The following is a 27013-nucleotide window of genomic DNA, read 5'->3' as shown; positions in this document are numbered from 1 at the left end:
ACTTATAAGTGAGAACAAATTATTTTGTCTTCCTTGGCTATCCTGGGTCTTTTGTTTTTCCATCTGATCTAGGAATTGTTCTCTTAAGGTCTGTGACCCAAACAATTCTACCAGGTAACTGCTAAATCTGATAAACATGTTCAGCAGACTGTCAGCAAACAAGATTAACTCAAAAAAATCATTAGCCCTACTATATATAGACAATAAATTGGCTGAGAAAAAAATTGGAGAAACATCACCCTTTACAATAGCCACAAACAACATAAAATATCTTGAGGTAATTCTAAACAAACAGATGAAAGTCCTCCATGACAAGAACTTTAAGTCATTAAGAAAAGAAATTAAAGAAGATAACAGAAAATGGAAAGATCTCCCATGCTCATGTGTAAGTAGGATCAACAAAGTAAAAATGGCAGTCTTGCCAAAAGTAATCTGCAGATTCAATGCAATTCCTATCAATATCCAAGCACAATTATTCACAAACTTTGACAGGAAAATCCTCAACTCTATATGGAAAAACAAAAGACCCAGCAGAGTCAAAACAACCCTGTTCAATAAAGGAAGTTCAGGAGGCGTCCTCATCCCTGAATTCAAGCTCTAATTTAGAGCTATAATCCTGAGAAAAGCTTTGTATTGGCATAAAAACAGACAGGTGGACAAATGGAATCAAACTGAGGACCATGATATTAACCCACATATAGTGGGAAATTACCAATACGGACTCAGGTAGAAATATAAGGGTATTTAATAGGGAAAAGCCTTACTTACAGAGCAACCTAGCCAGCCAGCGTGGCCGCAGTGTGTCTAGCAAGTACAAAAGTGAAACCGAAAGAGAAAACATAGGCGTGGCTGCAGCTTCCCCCACAATTCGCCTTTTAGTCTAAAAGAGGATTAAAACTCAACAGTATAAAGTATCCAAAATTAACAATCATAAAGGTAAAATATAAGAAGATATAACAATCTGCTTATGTCACATCCTAACTAACTATTTTAACTAAACCCTAAAGTCATCTGAAAGAGGTGTCCAATCCTGAACACCTCCTACCAATCCCAACCACAAACCATAAGAAGCTATCCCTTAGGCGTGGCTACAGCTTCCCCTACACCCACACTCCATGAACATCTGAACTTTGACAATGAACCTAAAATTATACAATAGAAAAAAGAAATCATCTTCAACAAATGGTGCTGGCATAACTGGATTCTGGCATGTAGAAGACTGAAGATAGATCCATGTCTATCACCATGCACAAAACTTAAGTCCAAATGGATCGAAGATCTCAACAAAATCCAGGCACACGGAACTCTTAGAAGAGAGAGTGGGAAGTACCCTTGAATGAACTGGCACAGGAGTCCACTTCCTGAACATTACACCAGTGGCACAGACACTAATATTGACAATTAATAAACGGGACCTCCTGAAACTGAGAAGCAAAAGACACGGTCAACAACACTAAAAGGCAGTGAAAGGTTCAGGCCTTATGCTAGCCTGCCCCAGTCACCTGGCAGAATCCACTCAGGAAGTACCCTGGTCAGCCCAGGGTTCCATGGGAACTGAGTCTGACTGCAGCTGTAAAGGACCCCTTTAAAGACAGACCCGGCCACTTACACTCTCTTCTCCTGCACCCGTGCTCTCTTACCTCTCTGTCCCTCTTTGCTCTCTTAGACTTACACTGTCTCTCTTACCTTTCTGTCTCCTCTCCCCCACTCTGTCTCTCCCTCTCTTGCTCTCCTGTGCTGTAATAAACTGGTTAATTTACTCTCTATCGTTCATGTTCTACTGTGCTGGCACGTCTCACAGCTCCTTTCTAATTTTTAAACTTTTATGAAATAACAACATTTTTGGTGAAAGGGGACTTGTCCGGGTTCCCAGGCATTTTCTCCTGCTTTTGGCACTCTTGAGATGTACCAGGACCCTGTGAACTTCAACCAGGTCACTTTTCCTAATAAGGATCTGTAGATTCTTCCATCCACCACCGCAATATCTGGCAAGCCTGCACCTTCCTTGCTTCCATAAGTCAGGACTTTATCGAGACCATAGTCTCTCGAGATTTTGGACCAGTCAAAAATCCCAGTACGGATGACCGTGTCTCAGGGGTCCCAGAGTTCTGGCTCCTGATTTGTGCCGGGACCAAACCTAATTAACAGGTAATGAGCCTGAGTAATGCCTGAGTAATTGTGAGAACAACTAAGCTTAAATATCTGCTTCCTCTTCTTAGAGCTGTTTCTCAAATGAACACCTGCAGTTAGGCAGGCAGGACAGAGGTAGCGTATTTCCTTACAGTTCCTGCCTGACTTGGCAGTCCTTTCCTGCCATCCCACCCTAGAAAGCAGTGCCGCCCCCACTGCTATAAAAACCCTTCCCTTCGTTTTAATAAATTCAGAGCTTGATCAGCTTTTCCAACTCGCTCTCATTCTTCGTGCCTCCTGTTTTTCATTTTCTCCCCCACACAGGTTCCTGCATTGATAAGTTTCCCCCAGTCCGGGTCAGATTTGAGCTTGAGGGAATACAAATTCAGCTGATGTCTTTCATATCTGATCATCCCTTGGTCTCGGACACTGGAGATTATAGGCTTGGGGTCTTCTCTGCCTCTCTCGTGGAAGCTGGTCCCCCATATCAAACTATGTGCCCCCTTATCGGTACCCTACACTCTGCCCATATCCATGGTTGGGAAAGTGGCCTCTATTCTTTTTTACGTATCTGTTCTCTTTGCTTCCCTACATGCTAAGACTCTCACCAGCCACAGTGGAAACTTTCACCTGGGAATGTCCTGTTTCACTACAACTCTTATGCTCCTGTGCAAAATGTCTCTCACTCTCCTGTTTATTCTATCTCTGCTGCCCTTCCACAGTGCTTCTTCTCCAAGCTGATTCTGGCTACTCACAGTAAGCTAGCCTGGGTCAGCATCTGCTGGCGATGCTCTGAGAGGGTTTTTTTTTTGGGGGGGTCAAGAGATGGTTTCTCTATATTTCTTTGGAGCCTGTCCTGAAACTCCCTCTGTAGACCAGACTGACTTTGAACTTTCAGAAATCCACCTGCTTCTGCCTCCCGAGAGCTGGGATTAAAGGCATGTACCACCAATGCCAGGCTGCTCTGAGAGATTTTTAGACTTCTTTTGATCCCCACGACTGAGCTTTTTGGGTTTTGTGCATTCATTTCCCAGACCTAATAGGACTCTCTTGGGTTTTGTACACTAGAATCATTCACAGAAGGGCAAATTCGTTTTTTCAGACCTATGGTGGTCTCTTGTGCACACATCTTTCTGCCTCACTCTTGGAGGAAAAGAAAGCCATTGTGCTGCCAAACCAAAACATACTTATAGCAGCTGCCGTCTGGGCAATGTTGCCTAGTTTGGAGGCAACCAACTTGGCCATGTGGGCTAGCTTGGGAATATTTTTACAGAGACAAACATCTTGACCACATGACCTAGCTGTTGGCACACCCACTTGTAGGGCATGCTGAGACATGCCTGCTTAGGGGCTGGCTACAGGTGTGCCTGCGATGGCATGGACATGGTGACATAGAGTGAGGGACATTCAGGTTTTGCTTTCGGTTTCACTTTCGGATTGCTGTACGGACTGCTGCCATGCCGGCTGGCTAGGTCTCTCTGTAAGTAAGGCTTTTCCCTAATAAAATCCCCTGTATTTTTACCTGGAACCATATTGGTAATTTCCCACAATATTGGTTGTCAGAAGTGGGATTTTGTAAACCTAGGCTCCATTTGGGACGGCCTGAGGGTCCCACCAAGACAGCAGCCTAGGCCAGGAAAGCACCCTCTCTCCACAGGTCCTCCCAGCTCCCAGCTCCCAGCTCCCAGCCGACACACTGTGCCACACAAGTTCATTCTGGCTGCTGCTGAGCCTCTCAGAAGTGTCACCCAGCTGGGAGATTTCCACAGACTTCCCCATTGTTACTGTCAGAGTTTCTAGCTACGTGCATGGACTAGCTAGGACTGTGGCCTTCCACACCAGAGGCCACCTGCCCTAGAACTGAGTAGGCCTCGGCTTTCAGCAGCAGCTTCCCCTGGCCGCTGCGGAGTAAAGACATGTCTGTTTTAGTGGTTGTGGCCGCAAGGCCATATACTCTCTAAGATAAGCGCAGCCGACTTTGTGACCTCTCTCCACCGCTGCCACCATCTTGCATGAGTGACCACTGCCAAATGCCATGCCGACTAATTGAACACCTGTGCCAACTGCTTGTCAAAGAGTAAAAATCAGGTAAAATCTTGGCAGAATATTTATCATTTGCTGAAATTGGTAATATTTTTGCTTATTATGTGAATTCAATGTTTGAGGAGGATGCTAATCTGCCAATTATTGGCCTATATGCCATGATGGCAGTTAGCTTGCTGGTACAAATAATACCATTAGCCAGAGGGCTCGGGAACAGGGACAGAGATAACATCATCACCTGCTTGCAGGAAATAACAGCTTTACATAATGAAGTTTTGGAGAACACTTAGGCCACAATTGTGCAGCTAGTAGAACAGAAATTGGATGATAGGCTTGGCTCTGTGTTAATACACTAAAGACAGAGATGTCTGTTACCCAAAATGAGATGCAGTGTATTTATGATAAGATAAACACAGAAAGATCCTCCATGTCTGAGGCATTAAAGGCTAGGCTGTCAGAGGACCGTGCGGAACTAAAGAATATCTGTAGCCAGCTAGAAACTCAGATAGGTTTGGTAACCAAGAAACTAGATGCAAAGGTACAAAATACCCAGGATAGGTTTGAAGAATTGGACAATGTCATTCAATCAATTATTGAAGCATCTAAGGTGGCAGATCACAAATTAGAGTCTAGATTCGAATGTTTGGATGATAATTTACAGTGCAGTGCTGACAGATTAGATAGGTCCTTACACTTGATTGCTGAGGGCTCAAAATCAGCAAATCATGACCTTGAATCTAGATTCCAATACCTAGAAGTTTCCATACCATGCAGGTGCTGTCTAAGGACGACCTATTAAAGAACTAGAAAAACGTGTGGAGAAGCAGTTAGAGCAATTTACAGACTCACTAACATACTTGGAATCTTTTATGATTAAGGAGATTGAAACTTTTTTTGAGGATACCATTACTAGGCTTAAAGATCATTGGGATGCTTCAGAAGCAGAATCATTCCAATCCCAGGCACCTACTCCACCCAGGTATCATGACTATTCTTCTAAGGTTGTTACTCATACACCATTAGTCTACCCAGCTACCATGGTAGAAAAGCCATCTTCTAAGAAACTCCCTCAGGGACAGATGGCTTATGAATGGCAACCTTTACTGTTGAAGGATCTTAAGAATATTAAAGAATCAGTTGTCTCATATGGATTCCATAACCCATACATAAAACAGCTATTACATTCATGAGAAACTTTTAACAGGGTGATGTTCACAGATTGGGAATGATTAGTGGCAGCTGTTCTTAAGAATTCATGCCAAACCCAGTGGAAGGCATTGGTCAGGGAAGAGGTGAAGCTCCTTTAGCGTCAAGGCATAAAGGAAGGTTATGAAGCCCCCCTAGATAAGATTCTTGGTGAGGGTATTCAAGCTAACCCAGAGGCTCAGGCTGAGTATGACGACCGTATACTGTCCCTATGCAGGAAAGCGGCATTAAACGCCTGGGATAAGTTTTGTGAGCCAGGAGAACACCTAGAAGCTTATACCAAAATAGAACAGGGACCTATAGAACAGTTCTACGACTTCTTACAAAGGTTAACTAGGGAAGTAGAATTACAGGTAACAGATCAGGAAACAAGAAAATCAATTATATGTACAATAGCTTATGAAAATGCAAACACAGTATGCAAAAGAATACATTTGCCTCTAAAGATCAAATCAGTTGCTCTAGAAGAATGGGTTTGATATGCAGCCACCATTGACCATAATGTTCAAGATACTAGAGCTTGGGCAGGAGAAGCTATTTCAAAAGGTTTAAAAAGGCAACAGGAAATTAAAAGTTCAGGATGTGAGAGTGCAAGGGCTTGGGAAGGAGAAGCACCTTACAGAGGTCAACATAGGTACCAAGAGACTAGAGGTTATTACTACTATGAACCAGAACCTTGGGTAGGTAGAGCCTTCCCCTGGAGACCACGAAGGTGCCAGGAACTTGGACATTTCAGCTTTTGTAGATTGGGACATATCAATAGGAACTGTAGACAAAAGAATTCTAACAATCCTTCATACGGAAGGCCACTGCCTTCTGGATTGTGTAGAAGATATGGTAAAGGCTGGAACTGGACCAATGAATGTAGATCGACCTGGGACATGCAAGGAAACTCTTTAAAGCCTGGAAACCCCTAGGGGGGAGTCAAGAAGTCCCCCACATCAAGAAAGGTCCTGTCATTCCCAATAGCAGTGGAAGACAATCTCACAGGATGAATACATAGTTCTCTGCCTATTGTGAAAAATGATACTGGTCTAAATGTTAGTTTGAATAGTGATGAAGAATCAAATGTGATTGGACAAAATGAGAAACACATATTTTGGCAAACTTCTAATAATGATAAAAGCCCTCACTTGAAAGTGAAAATTAATACTGGCTTAGTAGACACTGGGGCGGATGTGACTATTATTACCCAAAAGACTTGGTCTCGGAAATGACCTCTTAATGAGGTGAATGTACAATTTTTAGGAATTGAACTCTATCTAGAGTTCGACAGAGTGTTAACACGGTAGTCTGCATGGGACCGGGAGGACAGAAAGGGATACTTAAACCATATGTGGCAGATATCGCTATCAATCTCTGGGTTTGTGATCTCTTACAGCAATGGAATACTCAGATTAATATTCCTCCTGTGTCGGATACAAATTATGTACAATCTTTAGATGGTAGAAAAGATCTGGTAAAACTCTATGGAAAACAGTTACCAACCATCCAGGCTCTACAGAAACTAGGTACAAATGATGGACCTTCAGAGGAGCCAAAGGCCCTGCCATTGAAGTGCCTTACAGATGAAACAGAATTGATTGGCACATATGCAGACCTTATCTCAGGGAACAGGAAAGCAAGACAGAAACCATATCCAGTCATAGGGTGCACTGCAGACTGCTTCGCTCTCTATAGCTGCCAGGAGGGCCAGCCTCCACCAGCACATGGCTCAAAAGGACCCATTGTGTGTACAAGTTATGTGACATTTTTTACATCTGAGGGGGTTAGGGAAAAAGACACTCATACACTCTCTTGAATAGATCCTTCTTTATTTCCTATTCTTCTGCCTAATACTTCTTTTCAACAGCTTATATACCCCAATAAACATTTTCAAACAATATAGGAATTACAATGTGGTTACATTATATTTTTCAAGTGAATCAATGATTACAATGAATACAAGCAAAAAAAAACAGCAAGTTTTTCATATTCCTTACATGATTAAACATTTTAGATATTACAGGTGACACACAATTATCCCAAGAATCCACATGTATTCATACACAATCAACTTGCCAGTGATTAACAGGGTAGATGCAAGCAAGATATTCTATTACTAGTTAAGAAAGGACTAATCACTTTATTACTTATGTTGCAGGCTAACCTTAAAAGGAAACTTAAAGGAATCACAAATCTAAACTTTTGTATATGAAAAATAATCAAGGACCTCTATTTTAAATCTTTAGGCTGCATACTTCTTCATCTACAGTTTCCTTATTTCAGGAGGTTGAGGGCAGAAGTGGGTAAAAAAATTATTCATCACCTTTGGTCACCTACCTATCCTAGCAAGAAAGTAAATCAACCAATGATAATTGGGCTGCTCTGTACTTGTTCCCTGACCTTAACAAGCTCCTCATTCAACTATGTGAGTTTGTAAAACATTAGATTGTCTTCTTGGGTTTTCAACTCAAAGGAATTTGACAAAAGTGTAAGTTATTTTGAAAGCTTGGTTTCGGGTATGGTGCATTCCAACACCTGTGAACAAATCTCCCAAAATTACAATTAGAAGAATGTAAACTAGCTGGGCTACTGGGACTCAAATTATTTTTCTTAGTCATTACCCTTAGAAACAGTCTACATGGCCTATCAATGGCAAAACATGTGTTCTGCCTGTGTGACACTTCCCTGTTTTATTTTTTGTCATGAAACTCTATTTAAACTAACATTATTATTATATTACCATTTAGACAGTACCTCTTAAATTATCTTCATAATAATCCACAGATGAAAGTACACAGTAGGACAGGATAATTGCATGACATAAACACACTGTATTACAGGCAGTCAGGACCTCCCCACACCCATTCACACCATGACAGATACCAGAGACAGGTGGCTGTGGCAAACAAGTAAAGGCACAGGGGAAGCAAGGACATTCTGGAGTCTGTGGTCGTGGAGTTTGGCCTATCCAAGACTCATCCATCAGGGAATCTCCTCCCTTGGACTGACACCTCCAACCTCAATTGCCACCTGTTGCTTCTCTAACATGGCCAGCAGCATCTCTCCTGTGCTCTCAGAGCCTTCCTCCCTGAGACTCGGCATACACTTTAACCAGACTGGGTTCTTTGCAATGTTCTGACAGTGGGGCCCTGGAAAAGCTGTTTCCATAAGGCTGTGGATCTGTGTAATGGTGACGTTCTAAACATGATCTGTGTAATTAGTAAACAATGGATCTGTGCTAATGGTGACGTTCTAAACATCAGTTCCCCCCCCCTCCCTTAGCATAAGGAGATGCTTCTGTGATCCAGCAACGCTTCCTGAACTGGATCCCAAGTCAGCCTTCACTCCCTCCATTCCTCTAAGCAGTGTCCCTGAAATGCTATCCACAGGCTGTAGGAGAGAGGGCCACTGACAAACATGGTGACAAGGGTTGAGAAATTGTCAGTGATCAGGAACCACATTTTATAGAATCAACCTAGATAAATTCTTAAAAGAAAAGTAGACAACTTCTGATAATCTTTAGACTAGAGACCTCCATCCAGGACTTAGAGGATTTCTGGCTGACAGTCTCCTACTACTATCAAAGGAGCAAGTTTAGTGCAGTTCCTAACATCTTACCACAAGTGAAGGAGACAACAATTTGTAATTTTGAAGATTTATTCCAATGTGAGCATAAGCAACCTGTCAAAGATAGGCAGTATCAGTATCGAAAACCTCCTGTGTCCCCATAACATAGGCTCAGGCTCTTCAGAACTGTGTTCTTGAGTTTTAACTTGTCTCCATGATAACATTCACGTATTCTTTTTGACTTCTCTTTATTTTACAGGGGCAGGGAGATTAACTCGCTTTTATTTGGTGCATTGGGTACATATCAGTGCTTTGGCCTATGATGCTGTGGATGAAGCAAAGCAGATGCCTTCCAAACTTCATACTTGATAATCTTAGTAAAGCCAACACGAAAGGCCACTCCAAAGAGCAGTGAGGCAATGAAGAGGTAAATACGACCAAAGACCAATCTTAAATATACTACTGGTTCTTTGCTCTGTCTTATTGTGCGCATGTTAGGTAGAAGGTGTCCGCCATCTAAACTCCCTCCAAATCCTGCTCCTACACAGTGTGGAGGCTCCCAACCTAAATGACAATGGCAATGCCGAAGATTATTGCATACTCCTCTAAAATTGCACTTTGCTGGGGTGCAGTCATAATTGAGTCCAGTTAAAGAGCCGTTGCAAGACCCTCGGTCACAGAAATTACTTTTGGAACACTGAGTGCCATATCTCACATGTCCCACATCTGTTGCTCCTGTTCCCCGATGTTCATCGAGCCCAAAGCAGGAAAAGCCAGAAATAACTGACTGATGGAATGAAACGTGATCCTGCAAGTGTGGAAGGTAAGTGACATTGGTACATTGCAACCTTCCGCACATCTTATCTTGATCAGAGCACAGTGTGAATACGAGGCTTTCTTTAGCTCTCCGACAATGTCCAAACCGGAACTTTTCCTTATTGATTTCATAGCACATTGGATTACCTGCTCGAGCACCTGCACCAAAGATTTCCTTGCAATGTACATTGCGATCGGTGCAGTTTCCTGCATAGCAGTACCCCTCTTCTGAGCATGGTGTCCCATCCTGCAGATAAAAGTCATTTGGGCAAGTGACTGCAGTCCCGCTACAGTACTCCGGAAGATCACATACGTTCTGGACGCTTCTGCAAAGCGTCCCAGGAGGACTATAGGTGCAGTTTGTACAACATAATTCCTTATCACAAATGCTATCACGTGAATATGTACAATTATTCTCGCAGCAGGGATTTACATAACAAGCCTTGTTTGAACCACAGTCGCATTGCTCCCCTTCATTTATTACGGCGTTTCCACAAACACTGTAGGTTGCTGATCTGTTATAGTAAGTATGAAAGTCATAGAAAAGACATGTCAGATTACTGTGGGTATTGAATATATGGTTTAGATGTGCGATGGAACAATTGCTGAAAACATCAGTTAGCTGAGGATTCTGGAACATAACACAGGTGGATCTTCTCTGACAAACACAGTATTCCTCATCATCCTTATTCAGACCTAAAGTCCACCCAACACGATGGGTTACTACCACAGACACATATACATAATATCTGTTATTTTGACCAACACAGTTTAGCGCATCGGGACCACACACACTATGGTAAACTGGATAGAACTCATCCAGTGGCTCAAATTCATTAACTAGGTTTGATGAATCAGGCTTATATGTATTATAGAAGTTGTTCTTATAGTATTGAGAAGCTAAACCTCCTGGCATTCTGAGATCTTTCAAATAATTACTTTCTGCGGTATACACAGTTAAGAGAATAACATAGTACCTCACATGAATGCTGTTGAAATAGGTGTCCATTAAACTGGCTAACGAAAACAAATAATGGCAAGTCCTTGATTGATTTCTATCTGCTTTCACATATACACTAAAGCCTGCTTGAAAATGTCCTTTTATAGCAGCAGGATGGGAAGCATAGTCTCTACTAGAAATTCTGGGAGCCTCACTGGAATTTGTTCCAGAGAAGACGGGGTCCAGGTTATGTTCCGTGTGCTTTCCTTTGTTCATAGGCCCCACTGCGCCAGAATCAGCTACTACCTGAGAAATAACATGCTCAAACCTGTGTGAATCACTGAGGGGTTTGATTTCATAGGCAAGGTCATCGAACATGACTACCCCATTCAGACCCCCAGAACAAGTATCCAAAGTGACCGTAGATTGGGGGATCTCCTCCAGGAAGCCAACATAGTAACAATCTACAGGGAAAAAAGGAAAATCCATCTGTAGGGCTCCTTGGTCATCCTGAGTCGTCAGCAGCAAGTGTCTGGGCCAAATGAGTGTCTTTCTTCGCATGTGGATGATATGTCTCTGGCCTCTAAACCGCAAGCTGTAGGAGAGCCTTCCGGGTGCTTGAAATCCCTTGCCATGGTAGGTCACCTTCCGAGGAGTGACCACCTCCGATGAGACATAACGCCATGTGGGACGGCCTTGAAAACACTGGCTTGGAACCAGAAGCAGCACCCACAATGCAGCCAGCAAGAGGGGGGCCCTGAGAGTCACAGATTTTCCTACCAGCCTCATGCCCCAGTTCAGAGATAACACTATGGATGAAACTAGGCTAAAACGCTCTGCTGTGGCCACTGCCTGAGATGGGAGACACTGACAGTGGACAAAGGGCTTCTTCAGACTCCCAGCCCTGCTGGTTCCCCAGACAACTTGAGCACTTAGGTAACAATTATTGGGTGTGGCAGGAGTGAGTCTGGAATTTTAGCTGAGGTTGAGGTGATATAGGGTCAAAAGCAACGTCTTTAAGTTCACCTGAGAGAGAAGAGGTTGAAGAAGCCAGACTGTCTCTTCTGAACTCATTCTTTTTTATTTCCAGGCATACAAAATAGCATAAACAACATGTCAGATATCTGAATTTACTTGGTCTCTAATGTTGCTATGTGTCTATTTCTAGAAGACAAGTTTTCTTTATCTTTTGTTTCATAATTCTCAAATTTTTTGGAAGGGTGACATAAATACTGTGATTATTATTCTTAGCTATGTTTTTTATTTTTTAATTTGAAAAAAGATTATTTTACATATTAAACCCAGGTACCTCTCCCTCCCCTATTTTTTAAAAAAATTCTTGAATACACAGTTTTATTTAAGATTACAGTTAAACTATTAACAATATTTTAAGTTTTTGGACATTTCTTGGGTGTTTGGGGATTTCCACATGTTGAATTATCTCCAATGTTATACCCTGTGGGTGCTGTGCCTGGCTCCAAGCCAGTGTTTTCAAGGCTTTCACAAATGGTCTTATGTCTCATCAAAGGTGGTCATTCCTCAGAGGGGACCTACCATGGTAAGGAATTTCAACCTGAGATTTTGATCTGAAATACCTTGAAACTCTGGATTTTTAAGAATCCCATCTTTGGTGAACATATTTTATCTCTAATCTTGTCTCAGTCCCAGGTGTTGGACCTCTAACCTTACTGTATTTCTTGCCTGACCATTGGGATTTATTCAGTAATGCAAGATGACTGGTTCTCAGCAGGGGATACCTGCAGCTGCTCTTGGTATGAATGTGTAAGAAGGATCAGACACGTTCCCTGGGTTTATCATTAGTACTTTCACTTCTCTTATTTTTGGTTTTTCAAGACAGGGTTTCTCTGTCTAGCTTTCGAGCCTGTCCTGGCAGTGGCGCTGGAGACGAGGCTGGCCTCGAATTCACACAGATCTGCCTGCCTCTGCCTCCCGAGTGCTGGGACAAAAGTTGTGCACCGCCAACACCTGGCTTACTTCTCTTATTTTTGTAAAAGGAAAAGCAGCCTGTTTTCCTTCAGTAAGGAAAGGGGGAAAGATGCAAATCCCCACAGAGTCCCTGACAAGCTCTGCCTCAGACACTACATCAAAGTCTGCAGCCACAGAGATAGGACACACACACTGCAGCAAATATCATACATGACATGAGCAACACATGGGGTTTTCTAGATTTACCTTCTCTCAATGGTCTGTCCCCTCTAAGCGAACAGGGGACAAATCCTTTGAAGGAAGACTGGGCTCATGTTGCACCTCCCCAGCCCTCCCTGTCTCTCTGAACTAAGGAGCAGGAGCCCCATAAAGGAGCCTCTGCCTCCCCATACGGTCTCCAGCATCCCTGCCAATAATGCCATCAGGAGGCTCTTAGTAGGGTAGGGAGGGAGGAAGTGGCAGGATCCCTGTCTGGTTGTGTTAACAGGAGATGAACGTCATGTCATGAACCAGGGTGAAAGAGAGCATGTGCTCTATGTCCCCAATTTGGGCACAAGGGCTTCTACTGTAGTTTGGGTAAGGAATATTAAGGCTCATGACTCCATTGTCATTTCTCTGAGGCTCTACATACCATAAGGCTATGTGCACACATGACCACACTACACACAAGGGGGTATTATGAATGAAGTCAGGTGTGTCATTGCAGTATCTACACTACAAGGAAATGCCACAGCCTAGAGACTCCAGTCACTGCCCCTCCTACACCAGGCCCAACCCTATCAGAGTACCTTGGAGTCAGGTCACAAAGGGCACATCATTCCAGCAGATTACACATCATGAAATATAGAGCAGATCTCAAATGCCTCCTGGTGGCCAGATTTATCTTTTCATGATCTGCCTAGCCAGATCCAAAAATTGGTCCCCCTGAGTCAAGTAGACTTCAGGTGCAGGTGTCAAAATCCTTATCTTGATTGAAATCCTTGTGTTTATTTAAATCAGTGCCTGGAAATCTGTCCAGAGTGTCAGTTCAAACAAATCAAGTTGGATCCAGTGGACTCCATGAGGTGGGGCCCATTTTCTTTGAGAAGAGTTCAAAGATTGCTTTTCGGAAGTTCGACATTGGATGTGGGGAACTTAATGTTAGCAGAAAACTTTTAACTTTTATATGTATGCATACTGGGAAAGGCAAAAATAAGGAAAATAATAATTATGAGGGAATTTGTACTTTCAGAGAAAGAGCTGAGAATAGACAAATGACAGTCCTCAATTTTTTCTTATTCTGTATTACATCAATTGGTTTCTTGATATAGTAGAGAAACTCTGGATTTTATTTTAACAACATGCTTGGACTAGAGGAGGAAAGACCAATACAACTCTAAAGTCAACAGTGGTTTCATTGAATAGGGACTAGGAAATACAGAGAAATAGATTTCACCAAGAGACTCCTGTAGAGTTTACCCTATGGCAAATTCCTTTTGTTTAATGGTTCTTTTTGGAAAGCTATTCTCACTTCTTCATGTATCTATCCGTTCAGTGCCCTTTTATTTCCTGAAGATGAGTTTTCCTGTGAAGATAAAAACAAAACACTTCCCTTTCCTTTGTGAGGTTTCTATACAGTTTATGAAATATACCTTAGTGGATGACCTGTCGTTTCTCCTCATCGAGAGGTTTTACTTTTTCGACTCAGATCTTGATCAACTTTGATGGTACCCAAAGCTTTTCTTGTCCTGTGGAAAAAAAGGTGAATCCCCTGCCCAACATAACACATGTCCTGGTTCCACACAGAGTCCATACAGCTTTAAAGTACACCATTTGCTTTAGTTCAGAAGTTTTTCTGTAGTCCAGCATCTTTCTGTAGCTCTTTGTCCTTTCTCATTAGTATTAAGAAAGTTTAGTGTTAATAATTCATTATGAAACCTATGTTTGGGGATTTTGTTTCCCCTGTCTGTTTATGGAGCATTTCTTTCAGTGTTATTAGTTCTCTCTACCACTGTTGTCCTGTGGGATTGTGTGGTATACCGATTACGTGCTTTATGTTATAATATTTGAAAAAAAACTGTTTCAAGTTGGTAGATATATATGCTGGAGCATTGTCTGTTTTTATTTGTGCAGGTTTACTCATAATGTGCATTTCCTCTAACAGGTTGTTATTACAGAATTGGCCTTTTCAGAGCTAAGAGCAGTAGCCCATTGAAACCCTGAAAATGTGTCTATAGTATGATGCACATATTTTAAATTTCCAAATTCTGGAAAGTGAAAGACATCCATCTGCCAAACCTCATTTCTCTGAATGCCCATAGGATTACAGGCTGCTGGCAATGGAGCTTGATTATAGATCAAACTAGTAGGACAGTTTCTCACTATCTCCTTGGCTTGTTGACAAGTGATGAAGAAATCCCTTTTTAAACCTTTGCTATTTACATGGTGTTTCTTATAAAATTCTGAGGATTCTAGCATGCTTTCTATTAATAAATGATCAGTCTCATCATTGCCTTGTGCTAGTGGTCCTGGAAGATCTCTATGGGATCTGATGTGTGTTATATATATCGGATGGGTCTTTTCCTGATTCTTGTAATTTTATAAACAGTGATATTAATTCTGTATCATCAGGAATGAATTCAGCACTCTGTATGTGCAAAATGACTCTCTCTGCATATTGAGAATCAGAAACTATATTGATAGGCTCTGTAAAATCCATAAGTACCATAAGAATGGCACATAATTCTGCCTTCTGTACTGAGTTATATGGACTTTGAACTACATTACTTATCTCTCCTGATTTATATCCTGACTTACCTGATTTGTTCCCATCATCTTAGAAGGGAGGGACTCCAGAAATGGGTGTTTCTCTAACAATAAGTGGAAGGAACCAGATTTTCTTTTTTATGAATTTAATTCTGTCAGTTTGGGGATAATTGTTGTTAAATGTTCCCAAAAAGTTAGTAAAAACTGTCTGCCAGTATTCATTGTTCTTCCATAAGGAGGAAATTTCCTCATTACTTAAACATACTATAATTTCTGCTGGGTCCCTTCCAGTTAGTTGACAAAGTCTTAATTTGCCTTTCAGAATCAAATCAGAAAACTTTTCTATGTATGTCTTTAACTTTTCATTCCATATATGTGGCAGAAATATCCATTATAATTATCTGCCCTCTGCACCAGACTCGCTTAAGGGTATTCTCTAGATGGTAAAATAACAAGACTACAGTCTGAATTATGGTCCACACGGTCTACATGTGCGTCCAGTATTCTGTTTTCCACCCATGGTAATTGTTTTTCCACTTCAGCTGAAAATATTCACAGAATGTGTAAGTCCTTGTCTCCTTTTAGGGCCATTTTAAATGCTTTAAGTCATGTCCTTCTACTCCAATGATTGTCTGTAGTTGAGAAATTTCCCCTAGCATTCATTTTCTGCAGGTCATTAAGAGTTTGATAACAATCTCTTCTAATTTGTATGTTTTACTGCCTGATTTTTGTAAGTCTATTTTATAATCTAAATAATTAATAGAATCTCCTCCTTGTATCTTATATGGGGCAGTCTGTAATCCCCAATGAGGTAGATCCTCCTTCACAGTCTCAACCATCCGTTCTAATGTTTCCTTCTTACAATCCGACAATAATATGTCATCCGTAAAAGGATATATTATGGAGTGTGGAAATTTCTTACCAATTATCTCCAAAGGTTTTTGTATGAAGTGCTGGCACAGGTTAGGACTATTTAGCATTCCCTGTGACAAAACCTTCCAGTGAAATCTCTTAACTGGATGTGAATCATTATAAGTGGGTACCATGAATGAAAATTTTCCCTTTTCTTTACTTGTAACAGCATAGTGAAGAAGCAATCTTTTAGATCAATGACTATGATAGTCCATCCTTTAGATATCAAGGAAGGCAAAGCCATTCCAGTCTGCAGGGAGCCCATAGGCTGAATTACTGTATTGATGGCTCTCAACTCTGTCAGCATCCTCCATTTACCAGACTGCTTTTTGATAACAAATACAGGAGAATTCCAAGGGATGGCAGATACTTCTATATGCCCAGCATGTAGCTGTTCCTGCAATAGCTTTTCTAAAGACTTAGCTTCTCAAACGTCTTAGGCCATTTTCCTACACAGATAGGTTCATCTGTAAGCCCTTTGAAGGGTAGAGCTTTTGGTTCCTCTAAAGGTTTAGCATTTGTACTTTGTTTATGCACAGCCTGGTTGGCATCTGTTTTCCACAGAGCCTTACTATATTTTGTCTATCATCTAGAGGTTGAATATGTGTTGCATCTGATACCGGAGGAATGTTAATCCGGGTATTCCATTGCTGTAAAAGGTCATGACCCCAGAGATGTATTGAGATATCAGCTACATATGTCTTTAACTTTCCTCTCAGTCCTCCCGCTCCTATGCAGACAACCCACCTCACATTCTGGCATATGCTAGATAGATTTCCACACCCTAAAGATGGAGCACTCACCTCTTTTAGGGGCCATCTCTGATGCCAGGACTTTTGGGTTATAATAGTCACATCCACCCCAGTGTCCACCAAACCGGTAATAACGTTATTATCTCTTCTTACTATCAACTGAGGACTCGGATCCTTTATAGAAGTTGGCCAAAATATGGGGTTTTTGTCTCTACCAGTCACGTTTGACTTCTCCTCACTAGCCAACTACCATCTAAAGTGGTACCTTTCTTTACAATAGGCAATGTATTATCTATTCATAAGGTGAGAGAATGTACTAAACAGTGGCTGGGAATGACTGGACCTTTCTCAACGTGTGGACCTTTGAGAGCGACCCCTCAAGGAGTTTCCAGATTGAAACCAGTTTTTTGTATGTCTCTTATTGACCTGCATTTATTGGTCCAGTGTCTCACCTTAACACATCTCCTATATAATCCAGGAATTGGAGTCATTCTTTATGAGACATTGTTGGAATTTCCTTGCCTACAATTTCTCCTAATATGTCCTATACTGCCACAGTTAAAACATATAGTATCCTGATTCCTTCTTGACCCTCTGGGGAGTGCACTTCCTACCCAAGTTCATCTTTCATTACACTTAGACCATTTGGCCTCTTGGTGTCTTTTAGGACCCTTGGAGTTTGCTTCTCCTTCCCAAGCTTCTGTGTCATCACCTTTAAGACATTTAGCCTCAGGATATATTTTCAAACCCTTTGAGATTGCCTCTACTACCCAAGCTTCTGTATCTTCGACATTATTCTGGAAACTAGCTGCATGCAAGACCCACTCTTCCAGTGGTGTTGATCTGAGCGTTCAAAGGCAAAAGTATTCTTTTCATAATGGATTTTATTTTCAAAAGCTAGAGATTGTATGAGTATTTTTCTAGAATCTAAATCAGCTACCTGTAACTCTACTGCCCTGGATAGTCTTTGTAATAAGTCAGTGAACTGTTCTTTCAATCCCTGTGCTATCTCTGAATAGGGTTCTACTCTTTCTCCTGGTTCACGAATCTTGTCCCAGGCATTTAAGACTGCTGTCTCCATAAGAACAATACGTGCTCCTCATATGAAAGGCCAGGCTTCAAGACATCCAGGCATCTGAGAAGTCCTCAAGTCTTCAGAAACACAAAACCATGAGAAAAAGTAGATTCTAAAACTCTGCACCTGTGCTTCAAAGTACCTAGACAAGTCAGTCATTGGCCCTACACAGGGAAATCAAGTGAATAGTCCCACCTGCATGATAGATAAGCTGAAGTGCCAATTATATCCATTGACAGAGACACTGATCCCCCTATTCCTAGGCAAGGCTACATCCTTACTTAACATCTGACAATCAAGCTGTCAAAATAGCCTATGACCTGAGATCCCACATGCAGGGTAATTTTGAAAGACAGGCCAAACAACATCATGGATTTCACCAGAAAGTGAGAGGTGTGGACCACACCAATCTACCAGCAAGGAGAGGGGAAGCTAAACACACTGAGCCTTCCACACAGTGTAGGAAAAGCTAGGGGCTCTGCAGGTTATCCATCAGAGGGTCCACAGAAGTCCATATCTAGGGAGTACATCAACATTTATCTACAACCAACCATGCATTAATATTTGAAATGTAGCACCTGCTGCTGAAACCTACCTTAGCACTGTGTGATTCTGTCCCTTTGCTTTGAGCCTAGGATAGTGTGTATGCCAGTTGAATGCTCAACTACTAAGCTACATTCTCTGTCCTTCTCAAGACCATATAATAGTTGTTTTAAATGTTAAGTGTAGATGTAACTGAAGAGAATCAGTAAGTAGGGCAGAAAGGTAGAGCTGCAGAAATTGTCCAGAATGTAGACCTCAGAAGCAGCAAGCAGAACTTGCCTGTTTGGAGTCCAAGAACAGCTCACCAAGAACTCCTGGGCATTGCTACTGACTGAGCACCCTGGAAACACTCCCACATCAGCAATGGAGCCCTAAGTGCACCTGTGTAAATATATTACACAGCAGCATATCTGCAACAGCCTCAACAGAAAAGAGACAAATGGCCCTCCATGGAAGAACAAACAAATTGTGACTCACTTGCTCATGGGAAGCATAAAGGAGGTTGAGAAGGGTAGATTATCTCACAGAACAACAAGTTTGACTCAACTTCATGCTGAGGATGAGGAGGAACAACAATCCAAACAATAAATTCTTTCCATAGGATTCTGTCTCGCTCAACTCCTGACAATCCTATAGAGGAATTGAACAAAGGAAATTCAATTGAACAAATTGAAAAAATTGTAGGAGAGGAGATGAACAAAGGAAAATAATGTGTCTGTATGTTTCCCTTGCTGTCAGGCAACCACAGCATTGTAGAAATACCCCCAGGAACAGGACCTGACTAGGGGAGAGACCATTAAGGAACAATTGTCATGACTTCTCATAAGTGCCTGTGTATCAACACAAGCAATTCTAAGAGTAACAGCTCCACACAGACAGACAGAAAGACAACCACTCTGTATAGGAAGGGTCTACACAGTCTCGGGGTAGGCCTCAAAGCAAAAGTCAACATCTCCTGACAGTGTGTGCTTTCTGCCCTTTTTCCTTTGCCCACAGGTCAGTGTCTCAAGCCATGATCACCACTCAGAGACTGTGAATTCTAGAAGTCCCTGTCAATGTACCTCAGGGGCCACCCCATCACCATCCAGAAAGGATCCCATTCAGAGAGTGAATGGCATTGGAAGACACTTCTGGGAAAGCCCTAGGCCCAGGTTCCTGTCAGGGATTCCTGGAGAGAAACAAGCCCAGGAAAGAAGTCTAGATTTCAGCTCTGGATGGCTCAAGTCTGCACTGCTGCCTTGCTGCCACTGGACCCTAGCCCTGCAGAGCCCTAGGCCTTCCACAGGCAGGGCTTTTTGTGAAGGGATCTTCTACTGTGTTAACTACGGTAGCTACCACAGTGGTATATGCAGCAGCAAAAACCCACTGGGAACCTCTGTGCCCCAGCGGATACATCAGTTCCAAAAACAGTGGGTCTAGAGGAGCTGGAACCTAAGGGTCTGTATCTGAATCTTGACCACAGAGACACACAGATTGAAACTAGAACCATCACAGCATTTCCCACAGACCATAGAGTCCTCATAGTATTCTAATATCTGCTCCCTATATTTTAGCCATCCCCACCTGGCTAGCATTCACAAGACATAGTTGACCCCATTACAGCCTCAGCAGAGGTTCAGCAGGCACCTGGGGACCACAAGGAGCCTGTGCTGTTTCTACCTGGTTCAATGCAAGAATAATGGTAGCGGGTTCCTGAGGGTGAGACTGACTTCATCTACGCAAGGACTGGTGGGGGTACAAAAGGCAGGAGGATCACACATACTACCGCTCACCTTAGAAACATTCTGTGCCCCATTCTTGGACCATCATGGATCTGTCAAGGGACAGAATGACAGTGGTCACCACCCTGTGGTTCCACAGCCAGAGATCCTGCAAATCCCTTTTCTGGGGTGATGAAATACCCCTCTAAACTTGTCTTGCCTATGGCCAGGAAAGACCAAGGAGACAAATGCATAATCTGTCCTTCTGGCTCCCTGCTTGGGACAGGGTTGGCCGTTTTGGTTCCTACGTAGACTGTTACCATTACCCATGAATGTCTGTCCTGAAAGGCCCCTTGTGGATCTCTAGTAAATGTCTCAATTCTCCCCTCTACTTTCTCTTTGTCTTCCCAGCCACAGAAGCACAGGGAAGTATGTTCAGCCTTACACAACGGGACCTTATGTTGGGAGGTTGAGTCACTGTGAAGCTATAGTGTGTTTCTCACTAGGACACTATTACCAGCAGGTCCTGTGCTTGCTGAACTGACACTCAGGGCCCAGGAATCACGCCTCCGCCCCCCCCCGGGGGGTGAAAATTCTTAGTAGCCCCCTCACTATGGAATACTTTCCACGAGGTTCAGATCCATCCCCAAACCCTGGGTGGTCAGCTACGGTGGCTATCCAGGCAGGATGTGTGGCTTGGACAGGGGTCTTAGCTCTGAGCCTATACAGCCCCAGGGAGGTTAGGGTTGATAGCCCAATACTCTGCTGTAGTCACACTGTTAGGGACTGTACTCAGTACTATAGCAGGTTCAGGCTGGAGGACTCTGCAGTGCCCCCAGAGGACATGGTACAACCCCACACACCGAGGGAACCATTCTGCACTGGGGCGTATTTCTTAGAAGAGAAGAACTCAGGGTTAAAGTATTCACACTACAAGAGAAAATGACCCCAGGAGCCAGTGAACCTTGTGAAGTGAAGGAGCCTCAGGCCAAGAATTTTCTCCTAGATTCTATATCATGGTAGCTATAGGGGACTTGGCACCACAGCGACTCTCAGTGTTCCAAAAACATATCTATGTCACTCCTAGAAGATACATGAGGAAATCTAGCTGTGCCAATACCTCCTCAAGGACTCAACACTTCACTCTCCATTTTAAAAGGAAAGGAACAACCCAAGTGGGAACATGAGCCAGGATTTACACTAACAGACACACACACATACAAACACACACACACACACACACACACACACAGAGAGAGAGAGAGAGAGAGAGAGAGAGAGAGAGAGAGAGAGAGAGAGTGGGGACAGCAAATGACAGATGGAATGGAGAAGGAGATGGAGAGAGGTGAGGGTGGCAGAAAAATCAAAACCAGCAGAAGTTGATATCAACTATCAAATACAAGTTTAGAATTCCTCCGTGAAGTGGAAAGAGTCTCTTCGGTGGGCCAGTGAGGTGGTTGCCCTCACTTGATTCCCACCCATCTTCTTCCTTCAGCTTTACGAAGGCTGGAGGAGTTATAACCTTGTCAGCATAACATTCCTGTTGCCCTGCAAAGCCACCCCAAACATGTTCCTCACAGAGTCTTTTGTTTGGATGTCCTCCACTCCCCTAAACCACATACATCCTTCCTTCCTTCCTTCTAATCAAGGCCAAGAACCCCCCATGCCATACCCATCCCTTGACTGCACCAACGGCCCTTTAGAGTTAAAAGGCAATTAAATTACCTTCTCTCATAGTACACAACCTGACCAACAATGGAGAAGTTGCCAGATGTTCCAGAAATATCCTTAATGTCCAAAGGAAAAAAATGTATCCGGAGACGACACTAATGACCATGTTTTATTAAAGTTATCAAACTTCAAAATGAACAAACTAAGGCCTTCAATGAGAAATATCCTCATTCTCAAGAAACTAACCTAGCCTAGTGTATGGCATAGTTTTATATCATCTTAACACAAACTAGAATTATCTGAGAAGCGGGAACCACAATTGAGAAAATATCTCAATGAGATTGGCCCACAGACAAGTCTGTGGGGGTACTGGGTAGCTTAACAGGAGGGCACAGCTCATTGTGACTGCCACCACCCCTGGGCAGGTAGTGCTGAGTGCTACAAAAAAGCAGTATGAGAAGATCTTGAGGAGCAAGGCAAGAAGCAGCATTCCTCTGGGTCCTCTGCTTCAGTTTCTGCCTCTGGGTACCTATGTTGACTTCACTCAGTGATGGAATGTGAGATTGTAAGATGAAAAAACTCTTTTCTCACCCAAGTCGCCTTGGCCATAGTCTTAGCATTAGGATTCTGACTAAGACACAAACTATGTAAATGCCTGTGCATCCTTACAAGCCAGAAGACATGGTCTGATAATACTCTGCTCAGTAACCCTAGTATTCAAATATATTTTTCACATGTTCACCCTTGAGGAATTTTTCCTTGAATGTACATCACTGGATAAGTTTTACATGAAAATGAAATTGTATCCATGAATTTACAAGCATGTTTCACATGAAAGACATATTATATTGCTGGATATAATATATTATAATGACTGAAGGTTATTCTGCTCCACCAGATTAGAAACCATTGGCTGGCAAAAAGTTTTTCAGTATTGAACGCTGGCAGCATTCTTTTCAATCTTTTTCTTTCCATGAGCAACAGCAGGAAGATAGAAGCAGCAGAGAGTAGCACCCTGCATTGCTCGACTCTTCATGCAGGCATCACGTATGGAGACACCTATCTATGGCCAGAGTTACAGCTCTCAGTCTGAGATCAGAGGTCCTCTCTATCATGCCATCTCTCTTCCCTTCCCTTCTTCCTGCCCTGCCACTCTTTACACTGTTCAGCTCTTGATTCCATGTCAGCGGCTGCCTCCAGGACTCAGGATATCTGCATCTGTTAGAAGAGCCTGAAGGATCCAGGGCACCAGCAGGACAGCTGATACCTGGCACACAGTGCAGCTTGGATCATCTAAGTGCAAGCATCCCCTTCCATCTTTCTCAGTGCATGGGATATCCATGTTGGATCAAAGAGTAATCTGGGTGGATGGTGTGGATTCAGGTGAGTGACTACTGACCATGGGCAGGTCCAAGGCCTTCACAGAGAAGCTTCAATTCTAAGCTGGTAAGCACAGGTTACCAGGTCTTTCTGCTAGGACTCCAAAACCCAGAAATTAGGAGCAGAGTCTCAGTGCAAACAGGGATATTCATGAATCCAGCACCAGGTATTAGAAAACAGATAGCTTTTGCCCTTGGAGGCCATGACTCAGGGTTGGAGAAAGATGCTGGGACTTTCAAGAGTCCAACAGCAGATGAGGAAGGTTGCATTGGATTGGTCATCTACATACCGAGCAGAGTCAACTTCAAGTGTCCATAAGACATTCACTGTTAAATTGTGCTTGCTATTGTCCTCACTGTTTCTGCTGCAGTATTTTTCATGGTTTCAGCTTAAGTTAAAGTATGAAAAAAAGAAAGAAAGAAAGAAAGAAAGAAAGGAAGGAAGGAAGGAAGGAAGGTGAGAGAGAGAGAAGGAAAGAAGAAAGGCAAGAAGAAGGGAAGGAAGGAGGGAATCAAGAAAAACCACTGAAGAGAAGTTTGTATTTGACCTCTTGTTGCATCACCATGGGACGCAGCATGGAAATGTATCTGGCCAAGTTGCTGAGTTAGTAGCCTATTTACAAAGCCCAAGAAGAAATATTGGCGAATTAAAACTTTCTTTAAGAACAATCCCAGTCATTAAGTCTTGTTTTGAACAGATGTACCTTGGTACTGGTCATATTACAACTTGCAAAATGGTAGTATTCTCCGTAGTTTGAGGTTTAACTGGTTCTTAGAAGCCTATAGTAAGATAAAGCTTGGTAAAAGGTGTGATGTTTTATGCTATCAACTTTAGGAATCTAGAATTTCCAGGAAGATGGATCTGCAGATGACTCTTTATGAATCCTCTTGATTACTTTAACACACATGCGGAAAGACACACTAACTGGGTCTTAACTGTAGCTGGGACCATTCCCTGGGTTGAGGATTTTGAAGTCTACCAAGTAGATTAAGCAATCTGAGCACCAGTGTGCGTTCATTTCTGTTACATCCTGTGTGGCTTGGAATCTGGAACCCTGCCAGGGGTGAGGAGGTGAGGGAATAAAGAAAAGACAAATACACATACATTGAAAGTGAGACAAAGTGGAGTTCTCTAACCACTATGGCTGTAGTCTGGAACTTCAAGGTATTTGTTAGGTACAGCACAGAAGGGATAAGCTACTCTCAATAGGATGGATGCCTAAGTGAGCAGGATCTGGATGTAAATACCTGGGAGGAGGAGGAAGCCTATACTAGTCTTTGCATACAGAGGTCAATCATTCATAAACGCTCATACTTAGATTCTCAAAGAGAATTTTGTCACCTGTCTTCAGCCTAGCTCATATGGGTAATGACTTTGCCAGTTTCCAAAGGGTGCAAGACATTGGAGTGCCAAACATGTTGTGTGAATACCTGCAAATCCACATTTACACAGGACTTCACTATTCAAGACTTCCTCCAATCCTAGGCATTTCTGTCTCTGAATGCAGATGGATTGTGACCAGCTAATTCAAGAACTGCTGTCTTGTCTGTCCCCAAAGTATAGACAGTATTTTAAATGGCTGGCAGACATAAGCCCATCCTTCTTTGAGTTGATTTTGTTGGGGAATTTTGTCAGAGAAACAGAAAATTAATGGAGACAAACATTGGTACCAAGAGTTGGCATCCATTGCAGGAATAAACCTGACTGTGGTTAGGTTCCTGAAGGACACTGAAATTGTTTCTGTAGGAGGATTTGGAGCTATCAGTTAGAAAAGACCTTCAATGCTGGAAGAAGGGCTTAGTGAGTTGTTCTGTGGGAAGATTGGAAGACAAGAATACTAAGAGGAAGCAAGCAAACAAGGAGGACCCTAAGAGCCACATAAATGGACCCAAAAGGGGAAAGGGACAAGATATCCTGAGTACATTGGGAGCATTGTGGAAGGGGAGTGAAGGAAGGCAGAGATGAGGTAATAAGGGGAGGGAGAGGAAACCATGAGGCATCAGGAGGTTGGGTTGGGGGAGGACAGAGAAGAAGAACAAGGAAAGACATACATTGATAGAGGGAGCCACTATTGGGTTAAGCAGAAACCTGCCACTAGGTGAAATCCCAGGAATCCACAAGGATGACACTAAGAATCTAAGCAATAGTAGAGAGGTCTTCTTCAGTGCCCTCCCCCTATAATGAGATTGATGACCACCTTAAATGTCCTCATAGAGCCTTCATCTAGTAGCTGATGGAAGCAGAAACAGAGATTCACAGTTAAGCACTGAGCCTAACTACTGGACTCCATTTGTAGAGAGGAAGGAGTGATGAGGAGGGGGGGGTCAAGACTATGCTGGGAAAACTAGAGAAATAACTGACCTGAGCAAGTAGAGAACAAGACTGAACTAGGCCACTGAACTTAGGTGTCAGTTAGAGAGGTGACCTAGACACTCTATGAAATTTGGAGTGAATATTTATCCTTATTGTATTAATGCGCATTTGGGGTCCCGTTCTCTATGGAAGGATATTCTATCACCCTAGATTTTGGAAGATGGAAGGCCTCAGTCCTATCCAAATTGATGTGACAGACATTGATGATCCCCCATGGGAGGCCTCACCCACTATGAGGAGGGGATGGGGGTAGGATGAATAGATGGGAGGGGGAGTAAGAATAGGGAGAGAGAACTGAAATGGTATGTAATGAGATTATCTTAATATAAACTAAAAATGCCTTGACAAATAAAGAATACTAAGAGAAATGAGGACAACATTGCCCAGGTCATGAAGTTACAGAGCAGAACGTGAACTCAATGGAGACCGAGGAGAGGGACCAGTTCTGTGATATCCTGAGCAAGAATCTGTCTTCATTCTTCATATATCCTTGTGTGACTCTTTATTTGTAGATAATAGATTAGTGTGTTAGGTAGAGGAAAGTTCAGGCCAGGGGATCATTTGGACTGGTGCTGAGGAAGCAGCTGTGACTGCTAAAGATGTTGCCATCATTCATTCAGGACTCCTTCCCCAAATGAGCCAAGGATTGGCATTGTTATCCCCATGGTTCTGAGTTGGGAATCATGAAAGATGCAAGACTGAGCAGTCACAGGGTCTTGATCCATGGTTTCAGAGAACTACTAAGGACAAACAATGTTAACAGAGACAGAGTCCATTCCAAGACCTTGCGAAAGGCCACTGTATGAGTCTGTGGAGGTGAAGGTTTCTCACTGTTTGCTCTCCTGACATTTCCTCAAGCTACAATTGTTACTGCTGCTGTTGCTACTGCCCACTCCTTCACTGACAGTGGAGCAAGAGTTTGCAAGCTTTCTTCATGGAATAAAGGCCAGATGCTCTCCAGGAAGATCTCGGGCTCCAGAGAGGGATGACTGGGGCACCCCCCTTTTAAACTGAGTGACTATAGGTCTTTACCTCATAGTGAGAGATGGCTATTCTGGAACTACTCTGGCTATTGATTCCCAAGGCTGTAAGACACAGATCCTGGATCTCATTATCTCTGTTGTGATATGGCTGTTGTTACTAGCTGTTGCTGTTTGACAAAGAATGACCTCCATATGGGCAAGGGAGAGACCTCCACACCCTGCTACATCCACCCCAACTCATCAGT

General features: G+C 42.8%; 1 protein-coding gene and 1 gene segment (V, D, J or C); both read right to left on the bottom strand.

Annotated features, from left to right (window-relative positions):
• LOC118237724 (disintegrin and metalloproteinase domain-containing protein 20-like) overlaps positions 1 to 15448 on the bottom strand; it is a 75656-nt gene extending 60208 nt beyond the window's left edge. Inside the window, exons 1-2 of the mRNA XM_027416757.2 lie at positions 15431 to 15448; positions 9281 to 11539 (exon numbers count right to left, since the gene is read on the bottom strand). Coding sequence (XP_027272558.2) covers positions 9281 to 11539; positions 15431 to 15448 — 2277 coding nt within the window. The remainder of the gene's footprint in view (positions 1 to 9280; positions 11540 to 15430) is intronic.
• Positions 1 to 27013, bottom strand: part of LOC103161202 — a 359419-nt gene that overhangs the window by 247827 nt on the left and 84579 nt on the right.

Source organism: Cricetulus griseus, chromosome 5 (genome assembly GCF_003668045.3).
Source record: "Cricetulus griseus strain 17A/GY chromosome 5, alternate assembly CriGri-PICRH-1.0, whole genome shotgun sequence".
Lineage (NCBI taxonomy): Eukaryota > Metazoa > Chordata > Mammalia > Rodentia > Cricetidae > Cricetulus > Cricetulus griseus.
The sequence above is the reverse complement of the archived record's forward strand: the minus strand, read 5'-3'. Positions and strand labels throughout refer to the sequence as shown.